Here is a 16,066-nt window from a genome sequence, read left to right as displayed (position 1 = left end):
AAGCATGTGTTTTCCCTCTGTTAAACCGCTCGGACAGTGAGGCCCAATGACACTGTCTCTCACGCTCCCTCAATACTCGGAGCTGACACAGACGGTACAGACAGAAATGGAAGCTGAACTCCAGGCCTGGGTTTATCTGGGTTAAACACAGTCTAAGGTGTGACTGCTGGAATTCCCCCAGTATCTGTTGTTTAAGTGTAGGCAGTAAATGCCTGGGTGTGCTAAATCAAATAAAACTGACTGATGGACTGACTGACAAAAGAAATGGCACAAGCTTCCTGTTCACATTTTTTTTAATATGCAAGAATGTCCTGGACAGCTATGTAGCCAGCAAGCTGTAGTCAGTAACAGGAGACTGGGAATTTCAGTACAGGGGGAAAAAACAAACACCAGGCCATGGACTCAATTTAAAACAAATACATAAAAATAAAAATAATAAAAATATGAGGATTAGCATGTGCTTTTCCTTGTTATTGTTCACAGTTACTGGTTGAATGGAATTACACTTGCACAAGTGGAATACAGACAGAGACCATGTTTCCCACAATCCTCCAGCCTTGCTTCTGTCATTACATTACACTACTGTCATTTATCAGACACTCTTATCCAGAGCGACTTACATAAGTTACAATTTTTACATGTCGTTTATACAGCCAGTTATTTATTGAGGCAACCAATGTATTAAATACAAGGTATTGCCCAAGGGTACAGCGGCAGTGCCTCAGTAAGGAATTGAACCAGCAACCTTTTGGTTACAAGCCCTGCACTTTACCGCTATGCTGCACTGCCGCCCTCTCATCAGGTCATCATGAGTGACAAATAGAGCTCTCATTAACAAAATCTGTTGCTAATCCTGCAGATCATGGACACAGATGATGTTCTTTATATGGACCAGACATGCAGATCCGTGTGCTTCACGCTGGACGCGCTGTCTAAGGCAGGGTGAATCAGTCTGTGTCTAGCACAGCATTGCATACAGAGCCATAAGCTCTTGATACCAACTAGAGTCTCCCACACAAGGAAGTATGAAGCAAACAGAGTGGAAAATCTGGCTATAATACAGAGTATCTGTCCTATAATCAAATTTGGACTGTTCACTGTTTCAGCACAGCTCAATATTTAATGTATTCAATAGCTTGAAGGTGGGTCTATATGGACCAATTTAAAGGCAAAAATATGAAAGCAATACAGTTTTCTAGACTTTCCTGCATCACTCCTCAATACGTTTAATTTATCTTGGCACGGTTATAAGACAGCACTCATACAAAATTGAAAAACAAGCTTTGAGGGCAGTAATGTTCGCGATGCTAACCCTCATTCAGAAGCAGGCTCAACCCAGATCATCCCCCGATTCTGCAGATGCACGCATCACATTAGTATGATGGCGAATACTAAGCCTCACACAAATCCATACCGTAAACCAGCCATATGCATAACTCTCCTTCTCACACATGCTGCAAGCACCAACAAACACAGTCACACCTACTCTCTCCCACACACACACACACACACACACACAAGTCCACACAGGCAGATACAGACACATACACACACAGAGCACACACTTATGCTTAGAAAAATACCCACACGCGACTGTGTGTGTGCGTATGTGTACACGCGCTGTGTGTACTTAAATATATGTGCGCAAGCACATGCACACAAGTGCATGCACATAAGACACACACACTCAATCAGAAAAGCACATAAGCGTAACCGAGCTTGCACGCTAAGAGGAAGTGAGACTGAGAAGTGCTTATCAGGCTGTGAGCGCTCTCACCTTTCGCCTCCTGACCGACGCCTCTCTCACATGGCATCAGTACCTCAGCTTCCCACGCTCCCTATCGCGTCCACTGACCGCTTCCTGTATCAGCCTCCTGCCCTCCTATTGGCAGGCATCATATCACCTCGCTCTCCAGGATCTCCGCCCTCTCTGTGTCGCCTAGCAGCAGGCCTGAACGCGTCACCCTGACCTCTCCCCCGCCAACCCCCGCGGGCCCTTCACACAGACAGCGCGGGGCTCGCAGGAGACTGTACTCAGATCTCCAAGGAGAGGACGAGGCCCGGTGATTGTGCCTGAAAAAGTGCTGATCCCCTGTCCTGAGGTCAGTGCTCCCTGTTCGAAACGGGCGCGCTGATGGCCAGATTCCTGCTGCAAGCGCCATCAAGAGATTAATAACGGATAACGGGGATAATGCAACTGGCCCATCTGTGGAAACCGGTGCGTGGATCCGCTACATGTTCAGCATGTCTGGGTGAAACCGGACGCCCTGATGTCATAGGGAAAACACACAATCATGCACCATCTCTCCCAGTGTGTAACTTAGTAAGTAAAGATTTCCCACAGTGTACAGCACCCTTCTCCTGACTGCATGGGACCTGATCATGTCACTCAAAAATACACATTATGTGTACAAACAAACTATGTATATGAACAAAACTCACGTGACTCCTATGGTTGGTCTCATGGGTGTTTGTTAGAGACTTTCGGCGCTATCAGATAGTGAATGATTTGGTCTGATCGATGTCAGTACTGACATACTTGTACTGCCACCTCTATGCTTGTATGCTGGCACGGCTTTACACCTTAACCCAATCACAGATGTGTTGCCTGCTATTCAGTGCTAAGGTCCTCATTCTGTAGCTCTTGTAATACGCGTGGACTATCCTGACGCTCTTACCAGTCACTCTACAAGACCAGGCCTCCCGAATGAATGAATAACAATCAGTTACATTAAACCCTCAAACTAGCAAGGTGCCATGCAGCTCACAGTCGCGGTGAGGGCTTGATCCGGGGTTGATCTGCACAAACAGACACGTGCACGCACACACAGGACCCTGGGCATGCGGGTCGTCTTGCACGAACCGGTCCCACGGACGTCACAGACAGAGGGCCACACTTTTTGACAGACCTGTCCCGAGTCCAGGGGGTGAGGGCAAGAGAGGGGGCTGGGCTCAGTTACAAAGCAGTAAAACTGACTGCTTTTGCATTGGGCCGGGGCTTGGCCTCTGCTAATGACCGGCATTCCTTGATCCTACAACCTTTGGCTTACAAGCCCAAATCCGTCACCGCTCCACCACGCTGCCACCCTAAACCCAGCGACGCTGGACCAGAGAGGATTTCCTGCACTAGCATAACGCCACGTCCAAAGCATAATTATATGGACAGGAACCAAATACGCAGGCGTGTTGAAAATAACATCTGATGTGGTGTGGTTTAGCAGAGTGGAGTGGCATAGCTGTCTAATGAGGTGCTTACTCCAAACGCCAGGAGACTGACACAGAGTCAAATCCTGCCCAAATCTGAGCTGTCCTGCCTTATGCCTGCAGGACCCTGCAGTTCTGCCCGCTCATGGTGACAAGAACACCCTTCAGATTCTCCACACGAGCCCAGCACCCCAAAAGACAAATCTCCACACAATCAATTCATACATTATGTTATTACATTTAAAAAAGGGCATCTACAGCATGCAGAAATACTTGTCGGGTCTGTGTGACTTCAGCAGTGTTCAACAGAAACTAGGTACCTCGTAGGCGTACCTGAAAAACACACAGACAAACTGAGCACCATCTTCACTCATGGGGAGAAGTGCTCATAAGCGATTTTAAAAAAATCCCACAGAGCCACAATATCGTATCTAATTAATTAAATTCATTTATTTCCACTGTAAAAGCTAAGAACATGCAACCCTTCGAGGAAATGCATATGCAGTGTATGTTGCAGAGGTATCCCATCATTCTCAGCTATGAGCAAAGTGGAATGCTCACACATGCAGTATCTGGAGTTGGGGTCATTTCCACTTCAATTCGGCCAATTCAGAGAATGAGCTGAAATTCGATTCATGAATCGAAAATTATCCATATGAAATTATGGGCCCATTTTTAAGTCATAAACTGAGTTTCAATTAATTTCATGAACTGACTGAATTGATATGGAATTGACCCCAGCTCAGATTCACAGTTACAGCTGAGGTTTAAGGTTCCCTGCCATGATCCAGCTTTAGGCTCTCCAGCAGTCAGATCTGCACTCCCATGGCCCGTGAGCAAGGTCATGTGCGAGCGGGTTAAACCCGTTCATTGCAGCCCACAGGCCACCCAGCCTGGCCCAGAATTTATGGTGCTTCACGTGGAAAACGCTTCAGCAAGGTCAGAAAGACATTTTGCATTCCAACGACTGCTGCACGAAGAATGATCCTTCTGCTTTTCCAACCCCAGCCTTCCGTCCCAGGGTGCTCTGCTTAACCTGTGAAACCCAGATAAAGAGCTATAAAAACCATTAGGACCAGCAGCAGCGTGGAGCTGTGTGGTGTAATGGTAAGGAGCAGGGCTCGCAAGCCAAAGGTTGCTGGTTCAAATCCCAGCAGGGGCACTGCTGTTGTACCCTTGGGCACGGTACTTAACCCACTATTGCCTCAGTAAATACCCAGCTGTATGAATCGACAAAACTGTAAGTTTCTCTGGATAAGAGCTAAATGCTAAATGACAATGACGTAATGTAATGTAAGAGCTACACAAACTGTTAGGGACGGGCAGTGTTGCTATTACAGCTGTTGCAACCAACAGCTTTGCAGAACCCTACCCCAACCCCCATCACAGCCCTCCACCCCTTAGACTCACATTCCTCCTAATCGCTTTTCACAGAAAATTATCCCCACCGCAGATCAGCGGCCGCATTTGCAAACTAAACACAATAAAGCGACGCTACGCCTTACAGGACACAGCGAGGTACTGGCTGTGACACCGCGATGCGACCTGATCCAGCGTCACGTGAAGAAGAGCAAGGGCCGGGAGCCGCCCGTCTGACAGAGAGCGGACATCCCCGCTCAGGATTATCATAATTCCATCTCTCATACCTCGCAAGCCGGTATTATCCCGCCGCTCCGACGCCAAGATTAACCGGCCCCCGACGCGGTCTGAACAGTGGGCCGCCGCGTTCATACGCTTACCGTTCCCCCCGCGACCGCGGCGCCTAATCCCGAGGACATCCCTGCTGGCCGCCTCTGGCCCGCGTACCTCTCTCGGGCCGAGTTCTGCCAGCATCCAGTGCGTTCTGGCCCGTTTGCCATTTCACGCGCTTTAAAACAAAAGGAAGGAGGTGTCTCTCTGGAGCGCTGGCAACTCAGAGTGGTGCCCAGCTGAGGCTCATTTTCATAATTCAGCACCATCTATCGCAGAAGCAATTTGTTTTAACATACTACTGTTCAGTTTGCGGGCGCGTTTGCGGGCGCGTGTGCACGCGCGCGTACGTGTGTGTGTATGTGTGTGTGTGTGTATGTATGTGTGTATGTATGTGTGTGTGTGTGTGTGTGAGAGAGAGAGATAGAGAGAGAGAGAAGGACAGCACAAGAAAGAGTCAGAACAGGCACTGTTCAGAGGTTGCAATGACTCTGGTCATTCTCATTATAGCTGTTTAAGCAGCAAAGCCACTGTTGTTCCTTTGGAGCAGTGGCACGCTCGGTCATTCAATGAGGGAATGAGGGCAGTACTAATTACAGCTGAACCAGTACTGAGCAGACAGCCACACATTATTACTGCTGGTCCTGCTCACCCACTCAGTCAGTAACACTGCCTGTGATTGGGTAAGGGGACTCAGTCAGTCAGTAAGCATGCCAGCCACTGGGATGCTTACTGACTAAAGAAGCCATTTATACGGCTTCTTCCTCAAGTCGCGGCCAGAAGGAATGTGAGTTTTTACTCAAAGCCTCTGTAGTCAGGCATTTACGGGATCCTAATCTCCTTTTCCTTATGTTGAGGATCCAGGGTTAAAAAAAAATTTTAAATCTAACTAAAGAAATACTAAGTCACATTTAAATTCATGAAAGAAGAACTTACTAAATAAGGAAATTGTATAAATTTAGTTCATTTGAAACATCTCAAACCACATACCACGTGAACCAGTGATGGGAAGAGGCCAAAACCCAGCCAATGGTGTCGCGGCATGCAGAGGAAGAGGGGGACAGAGTGCATTGTGGGAAATGGCCGCCTCTCGCTGCGTGTTTCGCCTGCGTTTGCGTGCCCCCGATCCCCTGGTCTCACGCACGCTTCCCCAGCTCAAATCCAAACCGCACACTGATTGGCCTTAATCTCATGGAGTGCTCTGCATTTAGGACAAGAGCAGCCTTTTAACTTAATGTGGTATTTACCGCGAAACCCGGGAGAAAATCCTCACGCTAGCCAACAGCCAGGGTGTTGTTTTTTTTCCCTCCCCCCCTCCCCCCCTCGTTCCTGCCCACGTGAACCCGCTGTGAGTCCCGGTACAGGCTGCGGCCACGTCTGTTTAAGAAAATGAGCTGCAGTCTCACCTGTTCCTCCCCATCAGCGTTAAGCACACAGATGCCGATCTCTCATCTGTAGGTAAATACAGCCATTTTCCCTCTGCTCTTTCAAGCCCTCAGTGCACCCGGGCCCAAGACAACACACCAAGGGTTCAGAACTCTGCCAAAAATCCCTCAGGACGTTCCTCAGTGCTATTCCTGCATCATTACAGAGGGCTGTGTAACACGAATGCACTCCAACTGACACACCTCGCATACAACCAGATAAAGAACCGAATGATAGCGCCCTCGGCTGCTGTCCGTTACAGGCACAGCTAAACTGATTCTGACACACTTTCACAGCCGTTTCCACTACATTAAGTGCTGCTACGGCACCGCAAAGCTACACAAACAGCCTGTTTATTTAGCATTACATCGTCTGAATAATCCATGATATAGAAGTTACGAAAGAATTAATGCACACAGTCAAAGTCACTACTATTTTGCAAAACACCCCTCACCACAAACTCATCAAGTCAGCTTCAAACCTGGCAAAAACACACCAAGCAAAGGGCAAGCAAGTACCTCTTCTTGACCAGATGTTACGGTCTGTCCTCTTGTTCCCCTGCTCAGCTGATGTTTGTGTGTGCGCGCGTGCACGTGTGCGTGCGTGTGTGTGTGTGTTCCTCAACTCTCACTCGTCGAGTGCAGTGCTTCCCTTGGGTGTGTGTGCATGCGCTCGTGCGTGTGTGAAGATCTACTGGCTGATTTTCATTTTTTATAAAAAAATTTACAAAAAAAAAAAAGCACATTCACATGTGTCCTGCCCCTTTCTCCCATCCACACCCCTCCCACGTCTCTGGCCACGCCTCCCTCTCTCTGGATATCTGCCCTGTGCAGCTCAGGTGCACGATCAACAGAGATCCACAGGCAGAGATCTGCCAACCAATGAATGAGCGGCTCTCTGTGGCTTTATAAAAGGGCGGCAACAGTAGGAAACGGGTGATTGAACACGGCTGGTATTTCATTCACCGGTCTGTTACCCTCAGTCAAAAAAAAAAAAAAAAAACACAAGCCCTGTTCCTTTAATCTTTTAGCAAGGGTATTACTTTACCACTGCTGTGTGGGAGAAGCATTCAGAGAAGGGTCTTTTAGAGTGATGGCATTTAGCCGTCTTCGGCGCTACGGTTACACACCAAAGCACATTCTCCATAGCCTAAAGGTCACCGCATAACTAATCAATGCCGTTCGCAGATACCAAGGAGAGTAATGTAAAATTTAAAACTGGGTAAGGATTGCATAAGGGGCCCATAGCAGGCACATAGTTACGACATAAACACACAACCAGCATGTACTGTGTCCACTGACGTCTAATCCAGAACGGCCATTTTGCGAACTCAGAACGGAGCATGAGCCTGCCCTCACACTGTCAGTTTCTTCATCTCAGATTTTTTTTTATTAAAGCAGACCGGCAATAACTGGAATGCAGTTGAAATTTCTCATTTGCTGTGACACTGTGATACCAAAATATGACTGGGTCATGGCAGCGATAACACAGAGTGGGACCACCCCTTCCCCCATCGCTCATGGATTCCCGGAAAGGGCTCGAGGGACGAAGCAAGGGCTTATGGGTAAAGGGACTCACCCCTTCCTGCTGGGAGAAGAGGCTGAGGCAGTGTCGGAGGGCGGTGCAGGTCTCGCTGGACAGCTCCGTGATCTCGCTCATCTTCTGCAGGACCGGGGCAGGGAGCTCTGTGAAAAGACCACGGAGAGAGGACAGTTCAGGTGACGACCGTCGGGCCCCGCGCTCCGCCGACCCCGACGCAAAAGGGTTAAAATCTCCCCCCGCGTTTCTTGAGCTCGGCCTCGGTCCGCCTCAGCCCCCGCTGCCAGGCGCCCTCGCCCTCGCCACGAGCCGAAATTACGACAGCGCGCCTTTTGGCCCGGGACTGCCACTGCGGTCAGCTAGGCACGTTAATGCCTCATAAACCCATTCATTCACTCAGAGTGTTAGAGATGGATGCAAACTGTGCCCCACCGTAGCATGGGGAAAGGCACTTCTGACTGACTTTACTGCTCCTTTAAAGAGTCCGCTATACAAATGGACAAGGAAACATGTGACCCACACTGCATACACCAGATAAAAATGTCTGCTAATGTAAAACACATAAAATATAACAAATCATAATTACAAATATCAACTAGAGGGATAATACTGAGAATGATTACATGGTATAGAACTGTTTTTCCGGCAGTCAGTATAAGCAATATCAACTAGAGGGATAATACTGAGAATGCATTATCCAACTAGAGGGATAATACTGAGAATGATTACATGGTATAGAACTGTTTTTCCGGCAGTCAGTATAAGCAATATCAACTAGAGGGATAATACTGAGAATGCATTATCCAACTAGAGGGATAATACTGAGAATGATTACATGGTATAGAACTGTTTTTCCAACAGTCAGTATAAGCAATATCAACTAGAGGGATAATACTGAGAATGTATTATCCAACTAGAGGGATAATACTGAGAATGATTACATGGTATAGACTGTTTTTCCGACAGTCAGTATAAGCAATATCAACTAGAGGGATAATACTGAGAATGCATTATCCAACTAGAGGGATAATACTGAAAATGATTACATGGTATAGAACTGTTTTTCCGACAGTCAGTATAAGCAATATCAACTAGAGGGATAATACTGAGAATGCATTATCCAACTAGAGGGATAATACTGAGAATGATTACATGGTATAGAACTGTTTTTCCGGCAGTCAGTATAAGCAATATCAACTAGAGGGATAATACTGAGAATGTATTATCCAACTAGAGGGATAATACTGAGAATGATTACATGGTATAGACTGTTTTTCCGACAGTCAGTATAAGCAATATCAACTAGAGGGATAATACTGAGAATGCATTATCCAACTAGAGGGATAATACTGAGAATGATTACATGGTATAGAACTGTTTTTCCGACAGTCAGTATAAGCAATATTCAGCCTATTTCCATCCTGATCGTTGGTTAAACAGGCTAAACAGAGGCAGCTGAGGAGACGTGAGTGATGAGAGATTGACTGAACGCTCTTACGTTCGGACAGCTCGTCCTTCGTCACCATGGCGAGGAAGGCAGACACCTCTGACTGCAGCCTCTGCTGGTAGGCCTCGGCCTTCTGCAATCAAGGGAAACAAACACTTCCATCATCCCTCCACCTCCTGAATGCCGACATACCAAGGTGACGATAATAATGATAGTAATTAATAACAATAATAGAATGATGGTGAACCTTTCAAAGTGACTGACACACCTGGAGCGTTGACAATACTAAAGAGGAAGCGTAATGCTACACTAAATATCAGTAAACTGAACAGAAACGGTGTCAGCATATACAGAACTAGGCTGAACAGCATACAGCAGAAGCCGCTACTGAGCATGTGCAGCGGGCGTGGCAGAGAGGGTCCTGCATCTGGTTCAGGGTGCACACCTGAAATACCAGGTGGGTCCAGTCCCTGCAAGGTCCCACTTACCGCCACCACAGACTTGTATCAAGGCAGAACGAAATGATTTACAGCACAGGTGTTCAAAGAGAGCCCTTCCAACTGAGATTGGCCTTTGGTGTCAGGATCAATTTTTCAACACACGAAAGAAAAAAATCAACAAACGAACCTTCCATATTCGTGCACCTTTAATCTAAAATCTACCGCCAAACAGATTTTTATTTGCAGCTCTAAAACGAAGAAAAATCATTCTGTCACTTCCAAATTCATTTATCTTTGCTCTGCAGGTGAGGTTCAATTTTTTTTTGTTTTACATCTAAATAGGGCTGAATAAATAAATAAATAAAATAAAAGGTCCTTTTCGAAAGTGTTCTAAAGCAGCGGTATTGATTCATTACTCTCCCAGCTTGAAAGGAGGTTTTGCTGAGCATGTCTGCTTTGATTTACCCTCTGAGAAACAGGCACTTAGACCCCTGCAAAGAGCCACACGCCCCCCTCGCTCTCCTCCCTTACACTCTCCGATAAGCCTTCAGACATCTCCAGCCCAGACTCCTGGGGAATTTCTCAGCTGTCAATCATAAACCACTCACTGCTAGCACTGACAGATGGCCTGTTTTTCCCGCTCAAACCCGGAACAGGGCGGGGCAGAGGTATGTGTCACGCGCCTCTCACCTGCAGAGACTCAGTCAGCTCCCCCACTGACATCACGTCGTCCTCCTCTTCCTCGCTGCCTTGATCCTGGGAGCAGTAGTGTGTGCTGTAGGCCGAGTGCTCCTCCATCGCCTCCAGCCATCTCTTTTAACACACACACATACACACACACACATACACACACACATGCACGCATGCACACACACACGCACACGCACGCACACGCGCACGCACACGCACACATATACACAGATACACACACACACACACACACACGCACGTACACACACACACACACACACATGCGCACGCACGCACGCACGCACACATACACACACACACACGGGCGCGCGCGCACACACACACACACGCATACACACACGCACACACACACACACACACACACACACACACACACACTCGCGCACACAAACACACACACACACACACACAGGCGCGCACGCGCACACACACACACACACACGCACGCACACACGCACAGACACACAAACCCACACATGCACGCACACACAAACCCACACACACACACACACACACACACACACACATACAGACACACACACACACAGTCTCAGCAGGGGCTATGTGCGGCGCGTGATGAGACCAAACGCACTGATTGCCTACGCTAGGGGGTCGAGGCCATGCTCACATGGCTTTAATATCATAAACAGGCCCTAATGAGGCAAGGCAGCGTCATGCATGACCAATAGAACACTTATTATGCTCTCGGCTGGAGAGAGAGCCTGGCTGTGATGTCACTTCCTGTGTCTATGTGACCAAAAGTCAGTTCAGAGCAAAGTGCAATGACTGTGGTCGTGGAAGGGCAGTGCTGAGCTAGGAAGTGTGGGTTGCCTTGACACATTTTAGCTCTCACATATATATTATGAATAAAATCAGCACAGTAACAGATATTACCACTGTGAACCTGCCTGATGAGCCGCTTCCTTTATGACACGCATGACATATGATGATAAGATGACATATCTTATGTAACACATATCTCATTTACTTATGTAAATAAGAACACTGCTCACTTTTCTCATCCCTTCCGGGTCGTTCTTGGGGGACACTTTAAAGTGATGGACGCTGTCGTCAAAGCACTTGAGGGTGAAAAAGCAGCTGTCCCGGGCTTTGATCTTGAAGAACAAAAATTGAAGAAAAATTATTTTAAAAATTTTAAATTAAGGAAGCACTTCAAACCCCAACAGTAAAATATATTTGATGGGAGGGACCAATATAATCATATTCTATCCATTACATTACATTTATTATCCAGATGCTCTTATCCAGAGCAACTTCTAGCTTAAGAGAACAGAAGCGTATCCATTCAAGCTGAATGAGCAACAGTGTCAGACCAGGCTAACAACGCTCCCAGAGTAGGAAGTGTGTGAGCACAACACTATTCAAAGCCCTACCACAAGTTAACTTGCGCAACCTGACTAGACAAGGGAAGCCAAGTAATGCTATCCAGATTATGTTCCTTTAGCGGTCTAGTCACACAGCTAATTGCAATGATCAAATGGTACAGAGCAGAAAGCAATGCGTGGTGCTGTATGAGGTAAGTAAGGTACGTGAGTGAACGTCCACACTTACCATACAGTGAGCCTGCGTGAGAGGCTTGCATCCCTGCCTGCGAACGTTAGCGGCTGCGTCTGACCTCAGGGGCGAGAGGGGAGAAGGAGGGCAGACAGCTTAGCACAACATTACAGATCTTACGCAAAAAGCACCCCTGATCGGTTACAAAAAAACCCCCCAAAAAACAGCAACGAGGGCGGAGAGGACCTACTGTTTGGGGTACCAGGAGAGGACGCCGTCCTGAAGCACCACCCAGTAGGAGCGCCAGCCGAAAAAACGGGAGCTCTGTGGGGGGGTGGGGTGGGGCGGGCGAGGAGAGAGAGAGGGGAGACGAGGACAAGGAGAGTGTTTACAACTATGTGGGTGCAAATAGCGCAAGGCCAATAACATTCACGTCCCTCCGCGCGCTTCCTGTGGTTATCTAATCACGCGGCCGTGGACCCCTGCGGGCCCGGGAAATGCATCAAAATTGGTGGGAACAGTTATCCTGAATAAAGGCCCATAGGTGCTGGATATGATCGGATCATTTCTGAGTGCACCCGAGGTAAACCCGTTCTACCTCCGTATGGCGAACGCAGCCCTGTCACTCTGCCGTACGTTACAGAATATATCGACGGAGACATTACCTTCAGCAGAGGGCCTTCAAACATCTGGACTCTGCGAGCCATGCCCTTTGACAGGAGGGAAAAAAGGCGTTACAAATTCTGTAAAATAGACATAACATATCGGGCCTTCAAGATGATTAAAGTAATTACACATCTAAACTGGGATACTACTGGGATTACTAACGTCTATCAATCTTAAATGTCTTAAAGTACATTGTATAACTTGTCTTTAACTCTGTCTGCCCAGTGCCGGCCAGAAGCAGATGGGCTCCCCCTCTGAGCCCGGCTCTGCTCAAGGTTTCTTCCTGATAGGGAGTTTTTCCTTGCCACTGTTGCCTTAGGCTTGCTCTCAGGGGGTCTCAGGCCTGGGAGCAATGTAAAGCTGCTTTGTGACAACTTGTGTTGTAAAAAGCACTATACAAATAAAAATGAATTGAACTGAATTGAATTGAAAATTGAACTGGATAGGATAGATGTACTTAACATGGCAGGAATACATTTCGGGTGAGCTGTAAGGAACTGCTGGATGCAGATGTGATTGCTAAGTGGGGCGCTGCTGTTGTACCCTTGAACAGCCCACTTAACCGGAGTAACTTCAGTAAATATCCTGCTGTAAAATATAAAAGGGCTGGCTGGGCCCCCCGGGGTAAGTGTGTCTGTTGATTTAAGTAAATAATAAATCTAAACTAAAACTTAAAACTGATCAAAACAAAAACTCTTCACCTTCTGCGAGTTGCCTTCCAGGACCTGCTTCATCTCTGCATCGCTGGCCAGGTCAAACGCGGTCTGATCTGCGGGGCGGTCGAACCGAGAAAATACTGCTTAAATGTGGTCAAACCAGCAATATCGCGAAACTTAAGCAGAACAATAATGAGGTCAAACTCGTAATATCTTAAACCTCAGCCAGAACACTAATGCCTGTGTACTTTCTTCTTACATCACAAAACACACGCATGGACACATGTACTCATTTACTCACTCTCTCTCTCACACACACACACACACACACACACACACACACACACACACGCAAACATGCACAAAGGCGTACACACGCATACACAAATGTATGTGAAATGTGTATTCATTGGAGAGATGAAGAGAATAAAAAAACATATTTATATATATAACATATAACATATATAATTTGATAATGCTGGACAAGCCACAACGCATTGACTGCGCTTTGATTTCTCATCCATATCTATTCACCTCTCTTGCTAATACTTGTTACATCTCTACACATAATACAGAAAAAAAATCCATAAAAGTAACACAGATGTTATTAGCAGTGAGTCAATTCCAATGGAGAAAGTGAGATTTCTCTTCACCGTTTTTGTTTTTGACGTTGGGGCTAGCGCCGCCCTTCAGGAGCCGGAGAGCACACAGCTTCTGCCCTCGGTACGCGGCACAGTGCAGGGGCGTGTTCCCCAACAGGTCTGCGCAGCCGAGATCGGGGGGCTTCTTCCTGTTCAGCTGACGCAAAGGCAAAGGGGCACGTCAAAAAAAAAACTGCTCACCGCGAGGCAGCCAGGAGGAACACAAGCTGTTCAGGCTTCAGGCCCTTCCTGCGGGTGGTATCCACAAGAGCTACACGGTGCATTTAAGTTAAACAACTAGCTGACGGGACCTTATCATGTGAACTGAGATGGAATATCACTATCAGATATTTAAAACATGAACCAGAATTTCTGCATGCAAATGCAAGTTGATATAGTGACTGATGTAGGGTAGAATGAGAGTCAGAATCAGACTTTATCGGCCACGTATGCTTTTACATATATAAGGAATTTGACTCCGGTTCCAATGTCCCTCGTAGTGCTTTCATTAGTGGTATACTTGGCTTCCCTTCTCTAGTCAGGTTGCACAGGTTAACCTGTGGTAGGACTTGGAGAGTGTTATGCTCTCACACACTGGTCTGAGTGTTGTTAGCCTGGACTGACACTGTTGCTCATTTAACTTGAATGGCTACACTTCTTTTCTTTTGTACTGGAAGTTGCTCTGTATAAGAGCATCTGCCACATGAACATAATGCAATGTGAAATGGGGAATGATGAAAATGCATATGAATGTTGATATGATTATATGATTATTTATTTACACAGCTAACAGGCTAATAAGGCCTACAAGGATCCTTCTGTTCTTCCCCGCCGTACCCAAAGTCCCACTCCAAACCCCTATCATGCCTCTCACTCTCTCCAGCGACTGCAAGGATTTCCCGACGCAGAAGGCTGCAGTGGGTTTGGAACCTGACCCCTACTAGATCTTACCAGCTGGTTGAGGGTGGCCGTGTCCCCTTCCCGCGCCGCCTCCAAAAGCTGCTCCTCCAGCTTCCTCTCTTCTGTCCTCTCCGCCGCTGGAGATGAAAGTGACGTTATGCCAACAAGTTTTTAATTGCTTTTTTAAAAAAAAAAAATCAGACAAAGCCGTGTTCAAATCACGTTTGCTGTATTGGATCGACTTGTTGCCATGTTCGCTCAGCTCCAGTTGACTAATTTTGCGAACACGTACCGGGCTGTATAAACATTATGTGAAACATTCAACTAGTTTAACACATAGAATAACACAAAGGCATCACATGTATGTGAACGTGTGACCATGTGACTATGTGACCATGTGACCGTTCTTTGGATCGCTGTTGTGAAAGAGCATACTTCTGCTTGTTTTATCTCTTATTTACGGAAACGTATGCAATAACCTCACATGAATACACTGCCAGCTCGCAGCAGTAACAGATTAAGGCTGGCTTGTAACTCACAAGATGCTACGTATCACAACACAAGACACAAACCCCAAAGCACGCAGATTCTTCTTCCTTATGTAACTGTCATCAAAATTTGCGATCGACAGGTTGGAGGTATAATCTATCAAAATGCAAATTTGCACTGACTTAGATGCGTGCATTTTACATTCAAGAAATGTTATTTTTTGAAAAGATTGATGCAGGAGACACTCCTACACCACTAAAGTTAAAAAAAAAATCATGAGACTCAACAAAAGTTATTAAACTGCCACAGTCCCTTTTTGGAACATTTAAAACTCCTCGCTATATGTATAAAAAAATTGCCAGACAATTACTTTTATTGAAATGCACTGTTACACGTAAGGCTTAAAAATAACTTGCAAGGTTATTATGCTTTCTGAAAAGCACACTCTGTGTGGGTCTTACAAATAGGTTACCAGGTGATTATTATGTTGAAAAGGGCCATTTGCGTGGGATTTGCAAATAGGTTTGACAGGCGTAATTTCCAAGGGACATACCTTCTAACATGGTTCTTATTTCCTCGTTCTGAGTGACATCTTTGGGAATCTGCGCCGTTCCGTTAATAACGGTGGGGCACGCGTCAAAGCGCAGCAGTAACATGACCACCTCCTAAAAAAGGATGAGAAAAAATGGAGATGCGCTTCATGGAGATGAAGCTGAAATGGACAGATGAAAGACCATAGTGCCG

The 16,066-nt window shown here is 46.6% G+C and overlaps 1 protein-coding gene across 2 annotated transcripts in view; it reads right to left on the bottom strand.

Annotated features, from left to right (window-relative positions):
* osbpl1a (oxysterol binding protein-like 1A) overlaps positions 1–16,066 on the bottom strand; it is a 44,741-nt gene that overhangs the window by 23,209 nt on the left and 5,466 nt on the right. For both annotated transcript variants that reach the window (XM_036522168.1, XM_036522169.1), the window contains exons 5-15: positions 15,876–15,987; positions 14,885–14,970; positions 13,946–14,090; positions 13,338–13,405; positions 12,636–12,680; positions 12,221–12,294; positions 12,028–12,091; positions 11,469–11,570; positions 10,435–10,557; positions 9,356–9,437; positions 7,897–8,003 (exon numbers count right to left, since the gene is read on the bottom strand). In XM_036522168.1, the coding sequence (XP_036378061.1) occupies positions 7,897–8,003; positions 9,356–9,437; positions 10,435–10,557; positions 11,469–11,570; positions 12,028–12,091; positions 12,221–12,294; positions 12,636–12,680; positions 13,338–13,405; positions 13,946–14,090; positions 14,885–14,970; positions 15,876–15,987 (1,008 nt within the window). The remainder of the gene's footprint in view (positions 1–7,896; positions 8,004–9,355; positions 9,438–10,434; positions 10,558–11,468; positions 11,571–12,027; positions 12,092–12,220; positions 12,295–12,635; positions 12,681–13,337; positions 13,406–13,945; positions 14,091–14,884; positions 14,971–15,875; positions 15,988–16,066) is intronic.

Source organism: Megalops cyprinoides, chromosome 2 (assembly GCF_013368585.1).
Source record: "Megalops cyprinoides isolate fMegCyp1 chromosome 2, fMegCyp1.pri, whole genome shotgun sequence".
Classification (NCBI taxonomy): Eukaryota; Metazoa; Chordata; class Actinopteri; order Elopiformes; family Megalopidae; genus Megalops; species Megalops cyprinoides.
The sequence above is the reverse complement of the archived record's forward strand: the minus strand, read 5'-3'. Positions and strand labels throughout refer to the sequence as shown.